The 23,563-nt window shown below is 38.4% G+C and overlaps 3 protein-coding genes across 8 annotated transcripts; all 3 read left to right on the forward strand.

Annotated features, from left to right (window-relative positions):
* Positions 1-171: 171 nt before the first annotated feature.
* On the forward strand, positions 172-8,023 carry LOC137195771 (homeodomain-interacting protein kinase 2-like). 4 transcript variants are annotated; one of them, XM_067608370.1, is made up of 15 exons: positions 172-1,605; positions 2,475-2,732; positions 2,834-3,025; positions 3,540-3,721; positions 3,819-3,942; positions 4,762-4,872; positions 4,997-5,065; positions 5,270-5,457; positions 5,547-5,783; positions 5,899-5,969; positions 6,076-6,190; positions 6,271-6,341; positions 6,608-6,722; positions 6,800-6,962; positions 7,114-8,023. In XM_067608370.1, the coding sequence occupies exons 1-15, from the start codon at positions 1,558-1,560 to the stop codon at positions 7,156-7,158; spliced, it is 1,989 nt and encodes a 662-aa protein (XP_067464471.1). In that variant the 5' UTR covers positions 172-1,557; the 3' UTR covers positions 7,159-8,023. The 4 variants fall into 4 exon arrangements, with proteins under 4 accessions (XP_067464471.1, XP_067464472.1, XP_067464475.1 ...); XM_067608371.1 differs by having other exon boundaries at positions 6,803-6,962; XM_067608374.1 differs by lacking the exon at positions 7,114-8,023 and having other exon boundaries at positions 173-1,605; positions 6,608-6,726; positions 6,803-6,884.
* Positions 8,024-11,686: 3,663 nt separating this feature from the next.
* LOC137195770 (serine protease FAM111A-like) lies at positions 11,687-19,103 on the forward strand. 2 transcript variants are annotated; one of them, XM_067608368.1, is made up of 5 exons: positions 11,687-11,775; positions 15,293-15,417; positions 15,632-15,688; positions 15,930-16,001; positions 16,246-19,103. In XM_067608368.1, the coding sequence occupies exons 2-5, from the start codon at positions 15,358-15,360 to the stop codon at positions 18,187-18,189; spliced, it is 2,133 nt and encodes a 710-aa protein (XP_067464469.1). In that variant the 5' UTR covers positions 11,687-11,775; positions 15,293-15,357; the 3' UTR covers positions 18,190-19,103. The 2 variants fall into 2 exon arrangements, with proteins under 2 accessions (XP_067464469.1, XP_067464470.1); XM_067608369.1 differs by lacking the exon at positions 11,687-11,775 and adding an exon at positions 12,921-14,792.
* crcp (calcitonin gene-related peptide-receptor component protein) lies at positions 11,724-23,461 on the forward strand. Of its 2 annotated transcripts, none has more exons than XM_067608384.1 (6): positions 11,724-11,791; positions 21,174-21,210; positions 21,324-21,422; positions 21,534-21,628; positions 21,764-21,821; positions 22,680-23,461. In XM_067608384.1, the coding sequence occupies exons 2-6, from the start codon at positions 21,193-21,195 to the stop codon at positions 22,824-22,826; spliced, it is 417 nt and encodes a 138-aa protein (XP_067464485.1). In that variant the 5' UTR covers positions 11,724-11,791; positions 21,174-21,192; the 3' UTR covers positions 22,827-23,461. The 2 variants fall into 2 exon arrangements, with proteins under 2 accessions (XP_067464485.1, XP_067464484.1); XM_067608383.1 differs by lacking the exon at positions 11,724-11,791 and adding an exon at positions 19,460-19,688.
* The last annotated feature ends 102 nt before the right edge of the window (positions 23,462-23,563 follow it).

Raw genomic sequence — 23,563 nt, forward strand, 5'->3', positions numbered from 1 at the left:
TTATTTTTCTTCATCACTGTTTTGCTATATTTTCTCAGAACATTTAGCATGTTTTGTATTTTCAGGACTCTGATTCTGCTGTACAAGGAAAGGTCTACCAAAACCTCAACATTTTAAAAATGCAGACCTCTACCAAACATTGTGCAGCATGTGCCATGATCCCCTAGGGCTGCGCTGGGAAAAACAATAGAAGCCTATGACTGTAAAATATAGACTGTAAAAAAATGTGTCACCATGCATGCATTTCTCCAGCACTGGCACAGCGCTAAAACCAAATGTGGAGCTAGGTCTGAAACCAGTAAGTCTAGGTTCCCCAACGGCTCTCTCTTCTTTTGTTTACTGTGGCACTCCCATGACACAATATTGCTGTATGTGCTCAAAATAAAGCACACAGGAGGTTGAGGAACAGTCCATTGGAAAGCCATGCAAGCTCATGTAAGAAACTCATGGCAAAGGCCAGGAGGGTTATAAAGCATGCAAAGAGAGAAAGTTGGCGAAAATATTGCAGTACTTTAGGACCGCAAACAGAGGTTAGGAAGTTATGGGGTACTAGAGGAGATATTTGCATTAATCAATAAAATATGGAAACACTCAAGTGTTGTCCCTATACAGAAACATGGTAAAACAGCAAATGAACTTAAAGTCACAGTGAAACAGAGATTTGAGTGTTTTTAGTTTCTGTAGTATAATGTATTTCCCAGTGAAACAGAATATGTGGGAGTAGTTGGAAGGACAAGTGAACTTGAACTTGTAGCTAGTCCTAAATGTGATGTTGAAATGTAATTTAAATGCTGCTGAGACAACACTTACGTGTAACCTGGACATTCAAAATACTTTCACTTTTAAACCAAAGCCTGATTGTAAGCCAGACATCTAGAAATAGTTTTACCTGCAAATCACTGAATCAGTGCTTACTGTGAACTTAAATATATTTCTTTTTTGTTTTGTTAGCCAGAGAGTGGATGTTGATTTAAGTTTTTGTTTGTAAAAATTACTATGTCCAAGGTCAAGAATGAACTTTCACACACAGCACTTATATGGCAGTTGTTCATCAACTTTCAATGACTGCGACCCATAGATTAGGAAGAAATTTGCATTTTTTGCTGATTTTCCACTGAACATGAAACATACAGATCTGACTGAAATGTACATTTCTTGTGTTATTCTCCTTTTTCTGTCTAGAGAAGTGTGTTAATTTAATAAGTGGTGCAATAATATATGTTTAATAAAGAAAAGTAAATCTTGTGTTCTTAAATGTTGTGCATCAATGTGGATTTTAAGCAGGTGGTTGTTTTCCAACTGAATATTAGGAAAACAAAAACAACAGGTTGCCCCGGGCAACGGTCATTTTCAGACATCTATAGTTCTTATTCTTTCAATCCAACAAAGGCTCTACTTGCCCCTCTCAAGAATGTGACATCATAATGACCTTTAGAATCACAGTGATGCAACAAAGTACTGCAGGAGACTCAACTCACCACTTCTCATTTAAACTGCACTTCAACTGATGCACATCAGCGAAAGGATCGACTTCGACGTGTCAATTTCAAGAGGACCATGTTTGGAACCAGAGAGAAATCGTCACAGCTATCGAGCGAAACCATGGTGAGTTGATCAAATTTGTTTGTTTGAGTGCAAAAAAAGTTCAAAGTTCCCCCTTTAAGACAAGTGATCTCAAACTGTATGTTACAATATGAATACAAAGCACATTTTCACACAAATTATGGAATTTAGTCCCACTTTATTGACATATAATGTATAGTAGAGTCCAGGGATCTGTTGATATTAGCAGATAAACAGATACAATATTTTTTAGGGTTCACAGTTTTTCAAGTTTGTCATAAAACAATAGTCAGGTGCCCAAATGAACATTGAAATAGGTTTTTCTTGCTGTAATCATTCCTTCTATTAATGTTGATCATCAGTAGATCCCTTCATAATGTACAATGTACAATATAGGTGATGGGGGACAAAATCCACAAGTCTCCTGTGGAACAATGTATTTAAAAGAGTATGTGAAGCTAATTTGAAGCTTCAGCAGTCTGAATTATTCCAATCCAGTAGATATCTTTCAATGTTAAGTGTTTTTAGTGCCAAAGTCCCTGTTTTTGGTACTTGTGTGTTTAGACACACTGTGGATTTTGGCCCCCATCACTTACATTTAAAGTGCATTTGAAGGGGATCTTTTAATAGCCAGTATGAACAGGAGGAATGATTACAGCAAGGAAAACCTTTTTCAGTGTTCATACGGACACCTGACTGTTGTTTTGAGACAGACTTGAAAAATTGTGAATCTATCCTTTAAGTAATTATATAAGCTTAGGTAGTTGCAACCCATCTCTCACCACTTATATTTAAATATAAAATGTTATCAAGTCACGTTGTATGGATATGTGCAGCATATTGCTGGTGTCATGTTGTATGGGACAAGACATGACTTCATATTGTGTTTACTCTCTCCTACTCTCCTCCAGTCTATGAATTATCATCATTATCCTTCATCACCTGAATGGGAGACCACCTCCTCTTCCACCTCCTATTCCTCCTCCTCTTCCTCCTCCCAGGACATCCTAGACGTGCTTTCCTCCCCCTCCTCTGACTATTTCGTCCAGTGTTTTCTTGGGGAGGGCTGTTTTGGGAAAGTCACCAAGTGTCTGAAGACAGCCACCATGGAAACCGTGGCTGTGAAGATGGTCAAGGACTGCAACTTCACGGATCAGGCGAAGAATGAGGTAGAACAGACGTGATGTGTATCACAGTTTGATTTGCAACGAGCTTCAAAAGCACTATACACTGTACTGACCTCAAATCTAACATCTCATTTGTTTCCCAGGTGGAAATCCTTGAACAACTGAGGGCTTTCGACTCCGACAAATTCAACTTTGTCAGATACAACGACGCCTTTATCGACAGAGAAAGCGTTTGCCTGGAGTTCGAAATGCTGGACATAAGTCTGCTGGATTACGTGGAGAAGAGACCTTCCTGTTCTCTCCTCGTTAAGGAAATCCGCCCAATTCTGCAACAGGTAGGTGTCACTTGTGATTGACATAGTAGAGCTGTAGTAGGGTAAAGCAATACATCATCCACCAGAACTGTTTAGAAACCAGCTTTCTATCTCATTATGCCCCATCCACACTGCTTTAGTTTGTATAAGAAATCCAACAGACCTGCCGTCTCGAGTTAAGCTATTATTGAACAATCTCTGTTCGGAGTGGGGTTTAGTAGTAACCTGTAAATTGTTGAGTATCTGTCAGAGATTAATTTTTGAGGGCATTTTTTGTGGTGTTGGTCATATTAGTGTATTTATTTTCTACTTCTTTAGTAACCTTTACTATTGTATTGTACTCCACTGCATTACACTGTAGAGATTCTTCTATTTCTGTTCTACTGCATGAAAATAATTTGACCTTATGTGACACTGCACTCAGCCTCAAATGTTTTTAAAACCTCTTTAGCAAAGCCCTTAAAAGCTATTCAAAAATATCAACTGTGCCGATGTACTGTAGTTCAATTCAAATATGATTTCTTCATGACCTCAGGTGGCCACAGCCCTGCAACTCCTGAGGAGCCTAGGAGTTGCACATACTGATATCAAGCCCGACAACATCATGATGGTGGACCATATAAACCAGCCACTCAGGGTGAAGATAATCGACTTGGGCTTGGCTCGCCGTGTCTCACAGACAGACTGGGCCATGGACATTCAGCCACTAAATTACAGGTAAGTGACTATGGCAGAGTTCTTTCTTTAGATTTCATAACTGATAAAGAAGCCAAAAATATAAAACCAAAATAATATGTTATATTTCATTTTGTAGAGCCCCAGAGATCATCCTGGGCTTTCCCTACACAGCGGCCATCGACATGTGGTCTCTCGGCTGCATGGCTGCAGAGCTGTTCCTGGGCGATTTGCTGTACCCTGGTAACTGTGAATATGACATGGTAAGTGTACAATTTAAAAGTCAACAAAAATTTTCCATTTATTGTGTTTGAGGGACAAAAAAAGCCAGGAATAAGCAGTTTAAGTAGAATAAGTAGATTAACCAAATAGTGGTGCACATGCTACATACTAAAACTTAAAATTAATTTGTATACAAACAATATCCTACAGAAATAGTTTAGCGTTTCAATAAATTTGCTTTATTTATGAGAATTAGATCAGAAGATTGACACCAAAGGTTGGTCTGTGCATTAAGTACAGAGCTGGAGCTGGAGGCAATTAGCTTAGCATAGCCTAAAGACTGATAGCAAGAGAAAACAGCTAGCCTGATTCTCTCACCAAAGACAGTTACAGTGCGTACCTCCCCCAAAAACCATGACGTTGATGTTTTTACAAAATGCCTAGCATAGCACCTATAAACCTCTAATTAACACATAGTGTCTCATTTGTCCATTCACAAAGAGAAATGTAAAGCTACATGGTGTAACTATTTCTTGGAGAAAATGCCACGCTAGCTTTTTCACCTGCTTCCAGTCTTTATGCTAATCCACCTAATCGCCTCATGGCTCTAGATCCATACTAAGACATACATGGTATCAATCTTCTCATTTAACTCTTGGCAATAAGGCAAATAAGAATATTTCCCTGTCACACTCTTTCTTTAATTTAGTCAAGAACAGCATAAAACTAACTTTTCTTAGCAAGTGAGCTTTACTGTAGCAATTCTACAATAGTTGTTGGAAAAGCAAAAAACTACAAAATCTTAATATCTGTCTTATGTACCAACTGTAACTGACTTTTTAACATTGTTGTGCCTCCAGTTAAGACATATTATACAGACTCAGGGTCAGCTACCACAGAAGCTTCTCAATAACGGAGTCAAAACCAGGTGCTTTTTCCGGCAGAAGAGTGACCGTCAGTGGAGATTAAAGGTACCAACACTCAGAGGCTTTCACCTCTTTAACTCCGTCTTTCCATCAGTCTGTCTTTGTTTCTAACTTTAAAACTCATTATGCTTTGGACAGATTAGCTAACTCTAATATGACCTCTCTTTAGACGCCCTTTGAATATGGAATCGTCAGCTGGACCCAGACGTATTTCACCTCCCTGGATGATATTAAGACGGTAGGAAATTCATCAAACATCATACTTTTAGTTCTTCAGAATGAAAGCATTTGACACAGAAGTACCACCATGACCCAGTAAAATGTACAGTACCAGTCAAGTTTGGACACACCTTTCCATTCACTGGAATGAGAAAGTGTGTTCAAACTTTCAACTGGTACAGTAAACGAGATTTTGCTGACATATGTGTTTTTTCTGATCCAGGTTACCCCGGTATGTCATCTGTCAGACGAGGACATCATGGCTGAAATCGACGACCGGGAGAATTTCGTGGATTTGCTGAAGCAGATGCTGGAGTTTGACGTTGCTAAACGGATAACACCCAGCCAGCTTCTTGAGGACCCGTTCATCACCATGAGGGACATCACAGCGAGATACCCCGACAGCCTCTAGTAAGTCTACATTTAGATGATATATTTAAAATCTCCATTGTAATGTGGATGAATTAAGTTGCTTAATTTATTGATTTATTGTCTTTCAGTCTTCAATCATGCAGTGAAATGATGGACGTCTGTCGGCATCAGAGTCTGAGCTCTGATAGCTCAGGCTCTGAAGTTCAGTCCATCCAGCAGCCACGCCCGAACCCGCAGGCCTCCTTCAGCTTCACCAGCCAGGACCAGCCCAACATCTCCCTCCAGGTGGGATCACATCACATCTGGATCACATCTGCCATCAAACCTGTGGGGAAAAGAATGAGGGACTCACAGAGCGATGACAGGTAAGTGTTGTAGATCTTTTTGCGCTGATTTTACTGTATACTTACTATTTGTGTATATTATTGGATATTTTACTCTTAAAAATCAAGAGATTCACATAGTATTTGGTCTATGTAGATGCCCGGACTGCATTTCCCCAGACAGAAAGAGGATTAAGATGGACATGGATCTCATCCAGAGACACACAGGTAGGTTAATCTTCAGCAACACACACTTGGGATCAACTGGTTTTAAATTAGTTAATCAGAAACTTTGTAAAATACGATATTATATTCTTCCTTCGGTCTTTTTTAGATTTGCCTCAGAAGTCCAAAGAGGCTCCATCTGAGGCTACATCCAGGGAGGTCAAAGCTAAGCCTCAGAGAAAAAGGAAGTGGGACACTTTTATGGCTTCACACAGCAACAACAGGTAGGTATTTTTTAAATCTGTACATAATGTTAACTTACTTTTAAAATTCAAGACATTCAAACAATATTTGGTCTTTGCAGAAGTCCAGACAGTGTCTCACCAGGGAGGAAGAGGAGGAAGATTAACCCTGATGATGTCCAGACACAAACAGGTAGGCCCATCTGAATGTCGGTTTGATCATGCGCTTGCATGTGAAGTCAACACTAACTGCCGCTTTGTAACTAGAGTGTTTCACACTAAACTCACCACTTTCTTCATTTGCACCATTTCTACTTACACTGTAACAACTTGCAATTTATTTTAAATAATTTCAGTGGATGATATCTTCAGGTCTGAAATTAAGTGATAATATTTCATAAGTGTTAGCTTTTTCAGCGTAATAACCACCTGTTTGTTATTCTTTCTCCTTTTTTCCAGAGTTGCTTCAAAACTCCAAAGAGGCCCCATCTGAGGCTACGTCCAACGAGGCCAAAGCTAAGCCTCAGAGGAAAAGGACGTGGGACACCTTTATGGCCTCACACGGCGGCAACAGGTAGGTATTATTTTACTTGTTTGATTAAATTTTAGTTTCAAAATTCAAGAGATTAAAACAACAAATTTGGTTTTTAGCAGAAGTCCACACAGCGCCTCCCCAGAGAGAAAGAGGAGGAAGATATGCCGGCTTCAGGACTCCAGAGAGGCTCCACCTGAAGCTCCGTCGAGTGAGGCCATAACGGAACCTCAGAGGAAATGGTCCTGGGCCTCTTTTATAGCCTCATGCGGCGGCCAATGGGTATGTATAATTTATCTACTGTTAACATTTTACTGTTTTCTATGCTGTATTTCTGTCATTTGTCTTTCTTCTATTCTGTACACAAAAAATTGACTCGCTTTGATTTGACTGCCCAAATTCAAGAGATTCAAACAACGTTTTATCCTTGCAGAAGTCCAAATACCACCTCACCAGAGAGGAAGATGAACACGGATGAGTTGGAGCGACATACAGATAGGATCACTTTTGACTTCTTTATAACAGGGCTCAAGTCAGCCATTCAGCTAGATGTCCTGTATCAAAATGACACATTTGTGGGTACTTTGGGGAAACTTTGTAAATTATGGTGAGATGTAGAACAAATGTTAACGAGCATATATAGAGGTGTGCTCTAATATGTCAACATACTCACTTGGGATCAATTTACTTGAAATCATTTTGCCAGAAAATGTCTAGATATGATCTAGAGGTTTAGTTTAGTTTAGTTTATTAGGATCCCCATTAGCCATTACACTAGGCAACAGCTACTCTTCCTGGGGTCCACATTAACACAAAATACAATACAAATCAAGATAAAATGAAAAGAAAAAAAAACAATGGACAAATTCTCAAAGTCATAAAGAAAGAAACACAAAACTTAGATGAAATGAGGAAGATTAAGATGCTCTGCAAGTCTGACTCTCTACCTGTCAGCACAGGAGTCCACGAGAGGCTGAATGCTCCTGAACTCTGAGGAGGCTCCAGCGATGAGGACCCAGACCCAAGTCTCCGAGGGAATAAACGGTGTCTGATGAGGATTCAGAGACTGACAACAAGGAGGTGTAGTATCACTTCCCTGTGGGTGTCACTTTTAAAATTAACAAATGGTATCATTGTTTTTTTAGGCCATGGATGTAACTTCGGCAAGAAGGACCCAGAGCTGAAGAACGGTGCCAGAGTGAAGAAGTTTGAGGACTACAGATCAGGGCAAGGATATGGGTTTGGTTGTAAATAAATAATTGTGTATGTGTACTTGCTTTCTATCACTCTTTTTTCTTTCATGGGCACATGTGCGCACACACATACACACATAAAGAGCCTGACTTTGCAAAATGTTTCCTTTACTGAATATGCATTTGTTGACTTGCCTGAATCCAGACTGTATCATGATTTTTTCCTCTGACTTTTACATTTTATTTTATTGATAGACTACTTAAGCATGAATCTGAGACCAAAGTTAATTTATAAAAATATTCTAATAAAATAAGTGTATAGGAACCTGTAGGTAACGTGCTTCTCTGTAACTAGCTGCTGTAAGGTCAAACCTAACCTGAGATTCTGTCCTTCATTCACTTTGTGTATTTGGACGACACAACTCAAGCGTTTCATGACAGAGCCACAGTGATGCTCAAACCTATCTTTAAATGATCTCAAAAACTTCTATTTGTATTATTTTTCATTCAACTCCTGAACTTATGGCTTGACAAACATTGTCACTCTTCGTTAAACAGCTTTACACGCACAGTAACAGTGTGAGCCATCTAACCTTAAAACGATTAGATTTGAGGTTCGTGCAGATTAAAGCCACAGATATACTTGCCTTTACGAAACGGAAACCATGGCCACTCTTGAGAAAGTTTACAATATTGTTTATGTTGAGATCACGGCAGCGGCGGTATCGAGCATCGCCATATAGACATCATATACTGTAGATGAGGGTTGGTGCAGACAAGCTCTATGAGTTTCTATTTGAAACTTCCCACCATTGTTGTGACCGGACACTGCTGCTAACCTTATTTTGTGATACTGCCCCCACTAGTCATGCACTGAATTGCATCTCATGGATGTGTAGCATTCATTTCTGAGGAAGTGCACAAACAACTCTCCCAATGAATGTAGGACACACAAAGTAGCCATGATGCCTATGCAAACGCATAGTTAAAAGCAAGTAAGGTTTTAGGCAAAAAACTACTTCATGTGTTGATCTTATCATAAGCGCTCAGTCATTCTGGATTGTTTTCCACCTCTCTATGCCGACGCATCACTTGGACGTGCCACTTGGAAATCATTTGAACTGATTTGAATATTAAATCTGGGCTTTAAATTTGAAATAAATTGATTTAGTCTATGTAAGATTTTATCCTTACATTTATTTATTGTCTCCCTACATTACATGTCATACTTAGTCTCCTGTTTTAGGGTTCATGGTCGATTGAATTGCATTGAAAAATGGTCAACCTCATGATGACACTAGAGGAAAAAGTCTGCTGATCACTAAAATCAGCAGGATTCATCCTCTGGGGACCATGAATGTACAAAATCCTATGGCAAACCATCCAATTACTGTTGAGATGTTTCATACTGCTAGTGTGGCTAAAAACAGTTGTTACTGAGGAAATTAAAAAATAGCAAACAGCTAAAGATGACTGAAGAAAATATGACTCTGTATTACAACACAGCACCTCATAAGCTACATGAATTGATGTCTTGTTGGTAGGTGGCAGAAAGCATCTAAATAAGCTGACAGATATGCAGCCATCACCTTATTATAGCCAAAATTCGGCTAACACATTAGCAAACAGTTTTCTTCCTACACATGCGGCAAACAGGATTCATTCAGAGTCATGTTGCTGGCTGAATACAAGTGGTAAGTCCAATATTCATACACCTTGTAGCTGTTAGCTCCCTTTTTGTCTCCAGCCATAGACTGTCTATGTCTCTAACTGGTTTGTTAGCTTGCTAGCTGTTAAACATTTCTTAGAAGCTAGTCACAAACTTTGTCTGCCCCTGCCATGGGCAGCTAGCAAGCTTTCTTTTATTGGAAACAGACTGAACTATACAATAAATGTGGTGTAAAACCAATAAATTCACTAAAAGAGGCTATAAAGCTCTATAGCTGCAGAGTTCGGTGTTAATTGTGCAGGATTTCGGCACTATCACACAGTCATTTGATTTAATGAATACAGTTAATATAAAAATAATGATTAATGCAGGTCTAAAGCAGGCTGAATACACAATTGTGCAACCAGTTTTTAAAAAAAAAACAAACTCAGTGGTACCCACGTTACTAAATTAATTCCAGCCTAAGTTTGTCTCTGAGAAACGGCAATTGGACTAGACAGAGACAAATATTAGAGAGCTGAAAGTATATTTTGGCTGACTCGGGGCAGTGGTGGTTATAGCAGCCTTGACGACAGGGAGAAAAAATGTTAAAATGAATGCCAACATGACAGAGTTCATCGTAGAGTCCGCCCTTGATTGATGGTGCAGTATTAGACATCAACAAATATTAACATTCTCAAAAGTGGGCTCTATTTTGAACTGCAAACTTGAGAAGAAGTAATCTAGAAAATGTTTGCGCAGACGTTAGAGAGAAAGAAGCCTATGTGTGTATTTTTTGAGAAACTTTCATTGCATTGGGAAAACAAAGAATAAATGGTGCGTGTGTGTGTGCTAGTGTAAGACTGTATGTTTAGCAGGTTTTTGAGGGTGTGGGGGTTAATATTTTGGGGAGACCGATAATGAAGTGGGGGGACAAATAGTTTATTTCTGTTCTGGTTAGCAAACAGAACTGAAAGTGAAAAAGAGACAAGATGAGGCAAGGATGGATATTTAGTGAAAGAAGGGTGTCAAGGAATGGAAAAATGAAAGTAGAGGAATGAAGAGAAGGTAAATAGGTATAAACGGATGTAAAAGGAAAGAAGGGACTAGTTGATGTTTGAAAAAGACTAGGCCTAACACTATAGTGATCCTATGAGGCTGTAATGGTCATTATACAAACCAGAAATCAAAATGTGGATGGAAAGTGGGGAGAAAACCTTCCTATACTTTGTTCCTTTCCACTGGGCAAAAATGTAAACATAACATTAATTTTTCATGTCAGTATCTGTGTTGCCACGACTTAAACCACTTGAGTGTCAAGCGTTCCCATGACGCCTCACGAGTTTCATTTGAAGACAACACATTTAGCACATTAGCATTGTTAGAGTGAGCTATGCCTTTTTACAGCCTCAGGCATTTAATATAACATAACACTGTGTTCATGTCATATAGGATGGACAACTTGTGAATGTTCACATCACATCATCAGACAAGGTTAAAGATACTGTGCAATGTCAATGTAGCACTGTATCCATGAAACTAAATTAGCTTGAACAAAGGACTTTAGCATCTGGCATGTATAGCATGCATAGCTGACACTAATGGGGAATTTGGTCAGTTTTAGTGGTTTAGTAACTGTTAAACAAGTGAAGTTTTTAACTACTAATGTTGACAGTATATAAATCAAGGAATAACCAAAGTCATTTGGGATTCATTCTGTGTCTGTAGAATATGAAAAATGCTCCAATTTTGGATTATTTCCACTTGATATAGCTAATACACGCTGCTGAAGCCTCTTATTAGCTTTGGTCTAGCCCTTAGGAGTCGCCGATTACGCCGGCGTGATTAAATGACGTGTCTGTTTCAGGACGTCGTAGCATAAAAACAAAGTCACATTAAGTGTTGCTGTCAACTTCTGTCAAAAGTGCTGGCTTGAAACTCTATGCCAGTTTTTGTTTGGTGTTGATAAACCAAAAACGGAGATACGTTGATATAAAAATCATGTTTACTCAAGTGTAAAAGCGTGCGAGATGGGACGGGGCAGACGTCGCATTTATTTTATATCTTCGTCATTTTTTGTCATATGACGAAACGGAAAAAAAATGCTCGAATCTGCTGATCGTGCTCCACAAATTCAACATTTCAGGAATAGAGGATTGCCAACTGTGAAGAGCACCTACGGAGGAGAAATGCGGGCGAGAGAGGGAAGCGGGAGAGAGAAAGAAGCGGGAGAGAGAGAGAACAACAGAGACACGTGAGGAGATATTGAGGTAATTTTCTTTCAGGCTACCCCTGCTTTTTGTTGTAAATAGCTCTCTGAAGTTTGATTTTATCTCAGTGTTACCTTTACATATTATATGTGCACTATTTGGGAACCTCACTACACTCTGGGAATGCAAGGCCTGTAATATATTTCTGTGTCTAATAGTTTACATCAACTATTTTGAAGAGTGGCATAACTAAAAAGTAAAAAACGCCTATTGTTACATCTGCTTTTTGTTGTAAATAGATGTATATAGATTGATTTTATCTCAGTGTTACCATTATATGTTCACATTTGCAACCTGTGTTTACATTTGCAACCTTTAAAATGCTTTGTTGAACGTGTTTGTGTCTCTTATAGTGAAAATACTACAATTTTCCTGATCGGATTTTATGTATTTTGTGTGTTTTTTGGTCCAATATGACCATATGTCCAATATTTTTCAAAGTGAAAAAAATAACTGTCTGGTCAGATAGGTGATGTTGTGCTGAAAAAAAGATACCAAACATTGGCATGTTAAACATTTTTTAAAGTGATATATAAAGGCAAATTCAAACGTATGCAAAAACGGCCAAAATAGCCCAAGACTCCTAGCTCTTACCGCTCAGTTGCACTTACAGCTGTATTATGTAAAATAATGGAAATGTATGGTTAGACAGACTAGTATATATGCTCCAGAAACAGGGATATTTCGTCCCCTATCAGAGTGACTGTAGGGTTGGATAATCCACTATGGACTCTGCACTAGATTTGGATATCAGGAAGGCTTTATCAAATAAAGAAACAGTAGTGGGTGTATTTCTCAAAGTTGAGAAGGCATATGAAATGTTGTGTAAGAAGGGTTTAGTGATAAAGCTGTATGATGCTGGGGTACAAGGTAGGATGCTAAACTGGATCAAGAACTTTTTGAGAGATCATACTACTCAAGTAATAGTAGGTGGGGCTATATCCTATGAAGAAAATGTGGGTAATGGGACCCCCCAGGGAAGTGTAATCAGCCCAGTTTTGTTTAATCTGATGATCAATGATATTTTTATAAAGCGTGAAATGGTTTTGGTGTATTGCTATTTGCTGATGACGGACCTTTATGGAAAAGAGGTAGAAATTTAGACCACATATGTAAGCAACTGTAGCCGGTATTGGATAAAGTAGTGATATGGGCAGAGGAATGGGTTTTAAAATTTTGGTTGCAAAGTCAAAGTATGTGGTCCTTGGTTTTAAAAAGAAAGCATCACAACAGGACCTCAGGCTATATAACAAGCGTATTGAAAGAGTTCAAACATTCACATTTTTGGGCGTCTGGTTTGAATGACATGGACGGTACATGTCGGGAAGACAGTTGCAAAGTGTGAGAAAATCATTAATGTCATACAATGTCTGGTAGGATCTGACTGGGGGAGCGGATAGAGGAACATTAATGATGATTTACAATCATAAGATCTGCAATTGATTATGGGTTTATGACATATGGGACAGCAGCTTCCTCTGTTCTAAAGAAGTTGTATGTGATGCAGGCTAAAGCACTTCAAACATGTGGCAGGACTTTTAGAACAACACCTATTAATGCTCTTTTGATTGAAATGGGGGAAACCACATTAGAGCTGAGAAGGAGCAAATTGTCTCTGTTCTACTGGTCTAAGCTACAGAGTTATAGGTTCTTAATATCTGCTAAGTATTTGTTAGGGGAGCACTAATAAATTCAGGGAACAGGTGGAAAAGTAAGGAGGGAGAGTCTAGTAAATTCCATAGGTGAGAGAGCACAGGATTCGTTGATGGGCCCAGCAGTGTGCTGGCCACCTGTTCCACCATGCCAGAACCCAATGTAGACTTTTTTTTTTTTTATAAATGTAGCTCGTCATTTCAGAGCTTGTGGCAATCTTGTGGGCACATGGGTAGGTGGAGGAAGTTAGACCAGGAAAGATGCTCAGATTCTACTGCAACACCAATGGCACTGAATCAATCAATCAATCAATCAATTTTTATTTATATAGCGCCATATCACAACAGAAGTCATCTCAAGGCACTTTTCACATAGAGCAGGTCAAGACCGTACTCTTTAATTTACAGAGACCCAACAATTCCCCCATGAGCAAGCACTTGGCGACAGCGGTAAGGAAAAACTCCCTTTTAACGGGTAGAAACCTCAAGCAGACCCCGGCTCTTGGTGGGCGGCCATCTGCTTTGACCGGTTGGGTATGGTGGGGAATGGTGGGAGAAGTGGGGTCAGACCAGATCTAACAGTAGAAATTTTGACGGTGTTAAATTGAATATCTAATTTTGGGGACACTGCTGTTTTTCTGGGTCCTAGCTCATATAGGAGTACAGGGGAATGAAGAAGCTGATAAGACAGCAAAAAGAGATGTCAACAGGAATTAGATATGGACGTACCGCATGGAAGGGTTGAGTGTAAGAGCTTAATACAACAAGGAATAGCAAAGTCAAGGCAAAAACAATGGAAGGAGGGAAACAAAGGTAGGTTTTATTTTTCAATACAGCCAACACTGACACACATGTCAAACAGGCCTACAAGAATGGGCAGGAAGGACAATCTGATAATAACTAGGTTGAGACTGGGTCACTGTGCCCTGAAACATGGGCTGGCACTGGTTTGTTGGAAAATACATCTGTGGAGAGGCAGAAACTGTGAATCATACTTTGATGCAATACACCAACTATCACACAGACAGAAGCCTCACGCAAGCAGAGCGGTCAGAAATTGGAGTTACAGATCATTCATTAAAATCAATATTCATCGTGGAACACTGTGAAACAACAAAAACTGTAATTTAATCCATCGCACTGGACTCTACTTTAGGATTTAACTAATTCAATGGATTTCTATAAATGACCTGTGGAGGGTAGCAAGACGCCTTTGCTCAATTTCATCAGAAGAAGAAGAAGAAGAACTATGACGTCAAAGCAAAGGCGGGTGTTTTAAAACAGGAAGAGGACCGCTTCAGAGCTCTCGTTCTCTTTATACCTCCCTACGTCACATCGCACAGTTTTTGGTAAGTTTTTCGGTCTTCAAAAATACTTCAAACCGTTCTTTTCTACCCGAATTAGCTAAAGATGGTACAGCAGAGTTAGCTGTTGTCTATATTGAGGCTTGTAACAGAATATTGTCGAATATTTTATTGTCATTGTCGGAGACGACTGCAGTTGTTAAATGGCCGCCAGTGCTATAACTAAGCTTTATGTGCGTTATTCAGTATAAGAACATGAGAAATGTAGAAATGGTCTAGAAATACCGAAAGAAAAGTAACAGGTGTTGTACATTGTACTTAAAGTATACAAGTACAATGGCTTTCCTATGTAAAACCACAAAAAGTGAGCTTTCCCCGCTGGTGAGGGTTCAAGCAGCCATGTTGTTTGGACGGGGGAAAAATGCCATATATCATATCATATCATATCATGATATCATATTTTGATATGAATACACTAAATTATATATATTTTATGTACTATAAACCATTAAAGATTAATCACATTTCCCTGCCTTTTCCTGTAGGTATACTACATCAACGAGTTTCACCTCACCATCAAAGTTGCTGATATTCATCTGCAAGCATCACGATGGGATTTAAGCCTAAGTTGAAGCCCAAAAATGATGGACCAATGGACAAATTTGTCAAGGTACTGATTTTCTCCTATTCCATATTAATTGATATACTTTTACCACATTCATTATTTTGATTTGTGAGACTACTTTTTTATATGGGTTTGGTAATTTCATCCAGCTTAGTGCCCCTTATCAAGGAAATAAATGAAAAAAATAACATGTCAAAACCGTTGAGCATGAATTCTGTATTACATAGCTACTGACAACATTACTGTCTGTTATCTGAAGAAAATGACAGGTGACCAGAATGGGGAAAGCACTCCACCTCCTAAATTACAAGCAAAGGTTTGCCATATTTTATTTAATTTCTGTGTTGGCTAATAAAAATTATAGATAAAATACAAAGAAGACCTCTTCATTGAACATTCAATATTTTGATTTGTAAGACTACTGTTTTCTCTAACTGTTTGCTCTTTGTCCCTTATCAAGGAAGTTAATGAAAAAAATAATATGAACATGTCAAAACTGTTGAGCATGCATTCTGTATTACATAACTATTGATAACATTACTGTCTGTTATCTGAAGAAAATGACAGGTAACCAGAATGGAGACAGAAGTCAGCCTCCTAAATTACAAGCTGACAAGTTACAAGTAAAGGTTTGTTACATTTTATTTAATTTCTGTGTTGGCTAGATTATGGATAAAATACACAGACTTCTTCATTCAGCATTTTAATTTAACATCTTAGTCCCAACTGCTGCTGTTTTTTGTTAGATTTCATTTCACTTCAGCAATGTGTTTGAGGTGATATGACAAGGTTTTAATGTGACATTGCTTTAATGGAATAAAAATTGTTTTACCTTAATTCAGTTAAGAGAGACTTTTGTTTTTTCATCACCAGGAAGTGGAGCCACATGGAACACATTCTTTTGATTGGTGGTCGAGTGACAAGAAACCCACAACTATCACCTGTGATAAAGCAGGAACTGTTGAGGATGTGCTGAAGAGAAGTTCACAGTTTAGAGAAATTGCAGAAAAGAACAAAAACAAAGAGCTTGTTATTATAAGAGATGGGAGAGCAATCAGTTCACACTTTCCATGCCGTCTAATTAAAAAAAAACGCTTGACTGTCAGATATGTTAAAGCTAACGACAAGGCAAAACAACTGGCTAGTGGCTCTGGTCTTCCTCAAAGAAAGAGGCCGTCTGGTGAGCTTGTGAGGTTTCATGTCCTAACAAAGGGAGGTAAAAAAGTAATGAAACTCATGAGAAACCCGGCACTACAAAAAGAAATTCAGGAAATTACTGTTTATGCATACAAAGGGGAAAAGGTGAAGCAAGCTCTGAGGAGAGATGGTCGTTTTTTAAAGACTATATTTACAAAGAACTGTGCGCTCTCTCACACAAGCACTGAAGTAAACACGGAGATGTCCAACCTCGTTGATGATCTTGATGGTAAAACTTTCAAGATCATACTGCTCAATCAGTCTAGTCCACCAGAAAGTCAGCCTGGCAGTCTTGATGATGCTTACATGGTGCAAAATGAATCTCCGAGATCTGATTCTGATGAAAACCAAGATCCTCAACAGCAGTCAATCACAACTGAGTCAATGAATGACAATAAACCAAAAGAGAAACCAGAGCTGAATGATGTCGTGGCCACATTCAAAACAATACATGAAATACCTAATTCAAAAACGATGCGGTGTAACCTGTCTTCACAGTTTAAAGATGTGGTGAACAGCATGAAAAGTGAGCGTGTTTCTAAGCGTTCTCGTATTCAAAATCTTTTCCATGTTGAGTATGGAAAGAATGCTCTGACATGCGATGAAGTGAAAACAATGAAGAAACTGATGCAGCTGAGTGGCTCAGTGTGTCAGGTGAGAATAAATGGGAGGCCTGGTGGAAGTGGCTTTCTCCTGTTTGACAAGTTTGTCCTCACAAACGGCCATGTCGTTAAAGACATTTATAATGAGAGTACAGGGCAACTTGTGCAGAAGGTAACTGTCGATTTCTCTTTTGAAAGTCTAGACCAGATGGAGGGAGAGCAAGAGTCAGGAGCATATGTAGTGGAGGAAATGGTTGGTGGTGAATACCGTCGTGATGTCTCAGGGCACATGCATGACTGGGCTTTGTTGAGGCTTCGTGCTGATCAGACTTTGCCTGATGGACTGTTACCACACTTTGGATTCCTCCCCCAAAGTGGTGGAATTTGCATAATTGGGCATCCTGATGGAGGTGTGAAAAGGATTGATCCATGTGTCATTGTTCCATCTGATAAGCACAGCCAGACTGTGGAGAGGCATTACCATGAAAATCCAGGCGGCATTCTGGTTGAAAACAGTTATTACAGTGAAAGTCAAGAGACCATTCAGATGGTCACTCGCAATTTCTTCGGGAATGTGGCAGAATCTGTCAAACATAACAGACAGGCTCTAACTTACGAGACTTGTTTTTACTTTGGCTCCTCTGGTTCTCCTGTCTTTGATAAGTACTGCAATGTTGTTGCAATGCATACTGGAGGGTATCACTACCACAGTCCAAGGGGAGAACTCAAGAGTGTCATAGAGTATGGCCATCCTTTGTTTATCATTATGGAGCAGATCATTGTCCAGATGGTAGAGAGAGGAAGACTTGATGTGTTGAAGGCGTACCTTGCCTGTGATTATGATCAACACCAAAACATGATGACCAATGTGAAGAAACTGGTCGAAAGCAGAAATCTCACAGCATTTAAAAATGCCGTCAACAACTCAGCGGTTGCAGGTGATGAAAAACTCAAGACGTTCTTTGAGTTCTTCTGTCAGACAGAGGACCCTGTCCCAATGGACACAAACAGTAACTAAGCTGCAGACTAAAGATACAGTGAGAGCAATTTCAGTGCTGAACAACAAGGGCTATTACTTGTTTTTGCATCTATCAGGATACATTTTTAATTAAACACCAAAGGAATACAGGGAGGGATGTTATTAAAAATTGGTGTTTTCAGTGTTTTAAATAATCATATTCAGTGAAACATGTTTTCTTCATACTCAGTTTTAGCCACGTTTGCATCTCTAAATGCCTGTTTTTGTTTGGTTGATTTTTATTTACTGTATTTTGCCTTAGTTTTTCTTTATCCATAAATAATTCTTATGTTTTTTAATTCTGTGCTTGCTCATAGCAAATGTGACGATTTTGAAGAAACTAAGATGATCTGGTTGGATTTCTTAGCTCAGCTGATAAATCAAGCGGCCAATATTAAAGGCCAATAATTTTATTTCATGACAAATATATTGATGTTGGGATATATGTTTATTGTCATATAATTAAGAAGAATTGCAGTACGAAAATGCCAAAGACATTTTTAAAGCAATTTAGGAACCAGGTCTTCATCACATAGTTTTTCCATCAGAGAGGACTCACTGTAAAGTGTCTGGTTCATTATGTTTCCTCTAAGATACTCTGATTTCCTTTATTTTATGGAATCTTTTTTATGCCTGATGATCAAACTTAACATTTTCATGTGTTGTTTGCAGATAAATGATCAATTCAAATCAAAATCAAAAATCAAATTCAAAATCATCGTCTGATGCAAGAGCTGAACTGCTGTTAAAATGAAAAACTTTTATGCATGGACAAGACTTCTTGACCAGGATAGTTGTTGATCAAGCTTACAGTACATTCCAGTATGTGATATACAGTCATTTTATGTGCTTTATCATGAACTGTTATTTTTTTTACTGCTCTTTGCTTTCTGAATAAATTTCATACTTTGAAATATTGAGTATTTATTTCGTTGTGTATATGAAAGATTATTTTCAGCCGTTTTAAATTGTGTTTGATGGACTAACTCACTCTTCACAGTCACAGTCAGTCTTTGATTTTTCAGTAGTGAGTCAGATTAAACAGCAGGTGGAGATATTTGACACTTTGATACTTTAATCTTTGGTCTCCGTTAGGATTTTTCGCCTAGGATAGCGAAGTCATGACCCATCCTACTCTGCCTCTGATTGGCTTACCCTGATATTCTTATCCTAATTCTAACCAATCACAACGAAGGCAACGAGTACTGGCCAATCAGAGAAGGAGTAGGGCGGGTAATGACTTCGCCGTCCTAAAAAGATTTAGCCTCCATTAGCCACTACAGAATGATTGTCATGTCTTACTTGAGGTGTAAACCAAAGGATAAACAGCATTTTTAAATCATGCCTGTATAAAACATGATAGACCGGACGTAACCGCCAAATAATTAATAAATAAATGGAGGCCGTTTGATGCTGGCGGAACTTTTGAGCTGGTCTTCATGTTTTACACGGACACTTTTGCATAGGACCACAGCTAAGGTGCCTGACGAGATGGAAGTGTAAGCATTTTTTTATTGATTATTAGTACAGATTTGTTTACAGCGAGTGTTAACTTGAAGCTGTGTGATGTTTATTGTAACACACTTTTATTTCAGCCAAACGTTGTTAATGAAGGTTCATGTGTTCGTCGCAGTTTGCGGTTAATTTATCGACCGGCCTGTTGAAAACGCACATTTTAAAGTCAGTAAATGCAATCGAAAAACACCAAAGTGTATAAAATAGATAAATGATAAAAAAAGACTCATTCCAAAGATGGATAAGTCAGCTAAAACATGCTTCCATCAGCTTACAGTGTAACACCTGATCATGATATAAAGCTGAGGATTAAATCATAATAATATACTGAAAGAACAGCATCTCTTGTCTGACAAAGCTGACACCAATTTTGAAATAAAAGGCAGACAAGTTTGAGACTGTTTTCAGTTTTTGCTTGATAAAATAGTGCTGAAACAATAAACCATTCAATATATTTAACAATATTCAGTGATTATCCTACAGAAAATTAACCTGCTGGTACCAGTTTCTCTTTATTCTGTGTTTTACGTCATTTTACTAGTAATTGACATAAAAATTGAATATCTTTTGGATTTTGGACTCTTGGTTGAATTCACTTTGTGCTTTTGGAAAATTGTAATTAGGTCCTGACCGATACTGGATTTTTGGGGCCGGAACCAATATTAGGGAGTAAAAAATTCCAATATCAATATATCGGTTGATAATTTTATATACACAGAATATATACATAAACACTATTTTTACAGTGATTCCTCAAATGTGGTTATCACACACTTGTGACAAAGATATGTAATGGAGGCATGATATTTTACAGATTAACAATAAACTTTGCTGTATATTTAATCATTATAAATAATTATAAATAAAATTAAAAAACAACAAAAAATGTACACATATATTAAACTTGAATTAAGAAAAAGGATCAAATATACATGAAATTCTGCCTATTAAACTTTGAAAACTAAAAAAATATATCGGCGCATATCAGACAACACATACGCCGATACTGATATATCTGTAATACGGATATATCAGACTGGCTCTAATTGTAATGGATGTTTTTCATAATATTTAAATATTAAATAATAATAGTTGCAGCACTACGCTACAGTAAAACATTTTTGCAGTTTCCAAATGTACAGAATAGAAAGTAATGAAAACAAAAGTTTCAGTATTGTGATCCATTATATTCTTAAATAAATCAAAACTAGACAAACATTATTGTTGTGCACCTGGTCTTCTTAATTTTGCCCAGTGTATTCATCTACATCCCAACTTCCTGTTAATGTATCTCTCATCATAAACACTTTTCTTATGTTAATGTAACCAAAATAATCTGAGTTCAAAGGTTTCAGAGCTTTCAACCACATCTCACTTCATTCAGCAATGGAGGTGGCTCAGGTGTCATCATGTGACCTCAGTAACACTTGAACCAACTGCTTAAACATGACTTATTTTCTTTTTTTCAGGAAAAATGCTAACGCTGCTATGCTCAGTAACTATGAGGTAAGGTAATGCATTCTGTGTCACTGTTTTACATGAAATTCTTTTCCACTGTCAACAGAAAAGATAAAAATAATCTAGTCTCACTTCAGATTTGTATGTCTGTGTCTCCTCAGGTGTTTAAACTCCTGACAGACCTGAAGGAACAGAGGAAGGACAGTGGGAAGAACAAACACAGCGCCGGGCAGCAGAATCTCAACACCATCATGTATGAGGTCGGCACACGTCTTCTTCTTCTCTTCACTGACTTTAACCTGCTCTGTGTGCCTGTTGTGTCACATTCCCTCAGAAGGAAGTCTCACAGTTTCTTCTGCTTTTCCACACAGACGCTGAAGTACCTGTCGAAGACACCCTGCAGCAGACAGAGTCCAGAGATCGTCAAAGAATTTCTCACCACCATGATGCCTCACAAACTCACAAAGTCAGTAAGATCTGACAAAAGGATTTATGTTTTCCTTCATGCTTTTTTGTTATTTAAATAAAATCCATACTATTTTTGAGATGAACACAAATATTGTATATACACTGATGATATTCACTCCCCCAATGTCATCAGGGCCGAGAAACTGCATCTGTTGAACCACCGACCACAGACAGCGGTGGAAATTCAGCTAGTAAGTGTTTTTCAATACTTTCATCACTACTGGTATCGTTTCCATGATTGTTTCACACAAGTATTATGAAAGAAGTGACTCAGTGTCCCAATGTCAAGCTGATGAAAGTTCTGATTTTTTTTTTTTTCATTGTTTTTTTATTTGTTGTTAACAAATCCTACAAACTAACAATGAACTGACCCTCCTAACAAGTATTGTCTGTGAAGCCAGTGCAGGATATAGCTTATTGGCACACAGGAGCGCCATAGACCTCCATTTTTGTCCAAAAACTATTAAAAAAAAAACACATCAGTGGACCAGACTGTTGCACTGAGTGACATATTCCTTCATTATGATGAACCATTGTAGTTTAGTGTAAGTATTTTAACATCCTCATACCATAAATAATGATTACAGCATCAAATATGAATTAATCCCCAACAAATGCACTGTGTACTCCTGTTTGATTCATGTTTACTAAAACTACAGTGCCCTGCTGTTTTACTAAGTTTGCTTACTGTGAATAAAATTGGACTCATTCAGATGCAAAGCATATTTTCATATCTGCAAAGTGATCACGGACTGGTCAGGGTGGAAAACATAAATGTGCACTGTCTGTCAGTGTTGCATAAATCCTGTGAATTTAAGTTCCTGTTTTTCATTTACTCACACATTCCCGTCATTTGTAACTGCCAACATCCACAGTTACACACTTGAGCTTAAAAAACGACTTATGTTGCTCGTGCGGAAAGCAAATCTCACACAAAATGTGCACCGCGTTATAATAAAGTAAGTTCAAGTTGAGGAATAATTAGCGTCACATCTTTTGCAATAACAGACATCTGTAAATATGACCTTAAATTTTCTGTTTGTCTCCAGATGGTTGAAGAGAGTGAAGAGCGGTTATCAGAGGAGCAGATTGAGGAGCTCATCCAGACAGTCGCAGACGTCCTGCCCGGTGACCCAGAGCAAGAAAACGCAGCTCCAGCAGACGCAGAGATGGATGAAGCTGTTGAACAGTCCTGACACAGCGACAGGCCAGAACTGACCCGCAGGAGACCTGGAGCGAAGGTCAAAACTTATTACAGAGCTGGACTGGTTTCTTTTTTTTTTTTTTCCTGCGCCATTTTTCCATCACTGTTTAAAGTGGACAACATGCAGACAGAACGGATGCACAACGGCTGCCTGGCAACGGCTAAAACGACTTCATTAACTCTGAAATGTAATGAATGGAAGAAGATGCATGTACGTGTATATAAATCAAACATACACATGCTTTTCAAGTACAGGTTTATGCGCCGTGAGTCACAGTTGGTCTTGTTTTGCTTCTGACTCTTCTAATTTGTATTTCACATCAGTTAATGTGAGAGACAGTCAGCTGTTTACTTTGTATATTTTTGGTTTCTGACTTAACGTTAGTCATCAGTTTCTACTATGGTGCATAGAAATAAGGGTTTCTGCTGCTGTATGATTTCCCAAGCTGTAATATAAGTCAGTCATGCAATTAAACTTGCACTTGTACAGCACTAACAGAAGGTCAGACAGTATTATTAGAGCGGCTGTGTAATGACACAAGGGACCAAGTGGTGATCGTTGTCTCTTCTTGGTGAGAGGAGAGAGATGTTATGTAAAATAAAAGCTGCAGGCCTTTTTTGAATGTTCATTTGCTAAAGATGATATAAAATAGGGAATTGGGGGATAACATGTGGTGCAACACAACCGACTGTGAAGAGCTGGTGCTAATTTATGAGTATCTAAAACTA

Source organism: Thunnus thynnus, chromosome 13 (genome assembly GCF_963924715.1).
Source record: "Thunnus thynnus chromosome 13, fThuThy2.1, whole genome shotgun sequence".
NCBI lineage: Eukaryota > Metazoa > Chordata > Actinopteri > Scombriformes > Scombridae > Thunnus > Thunnus thynnus.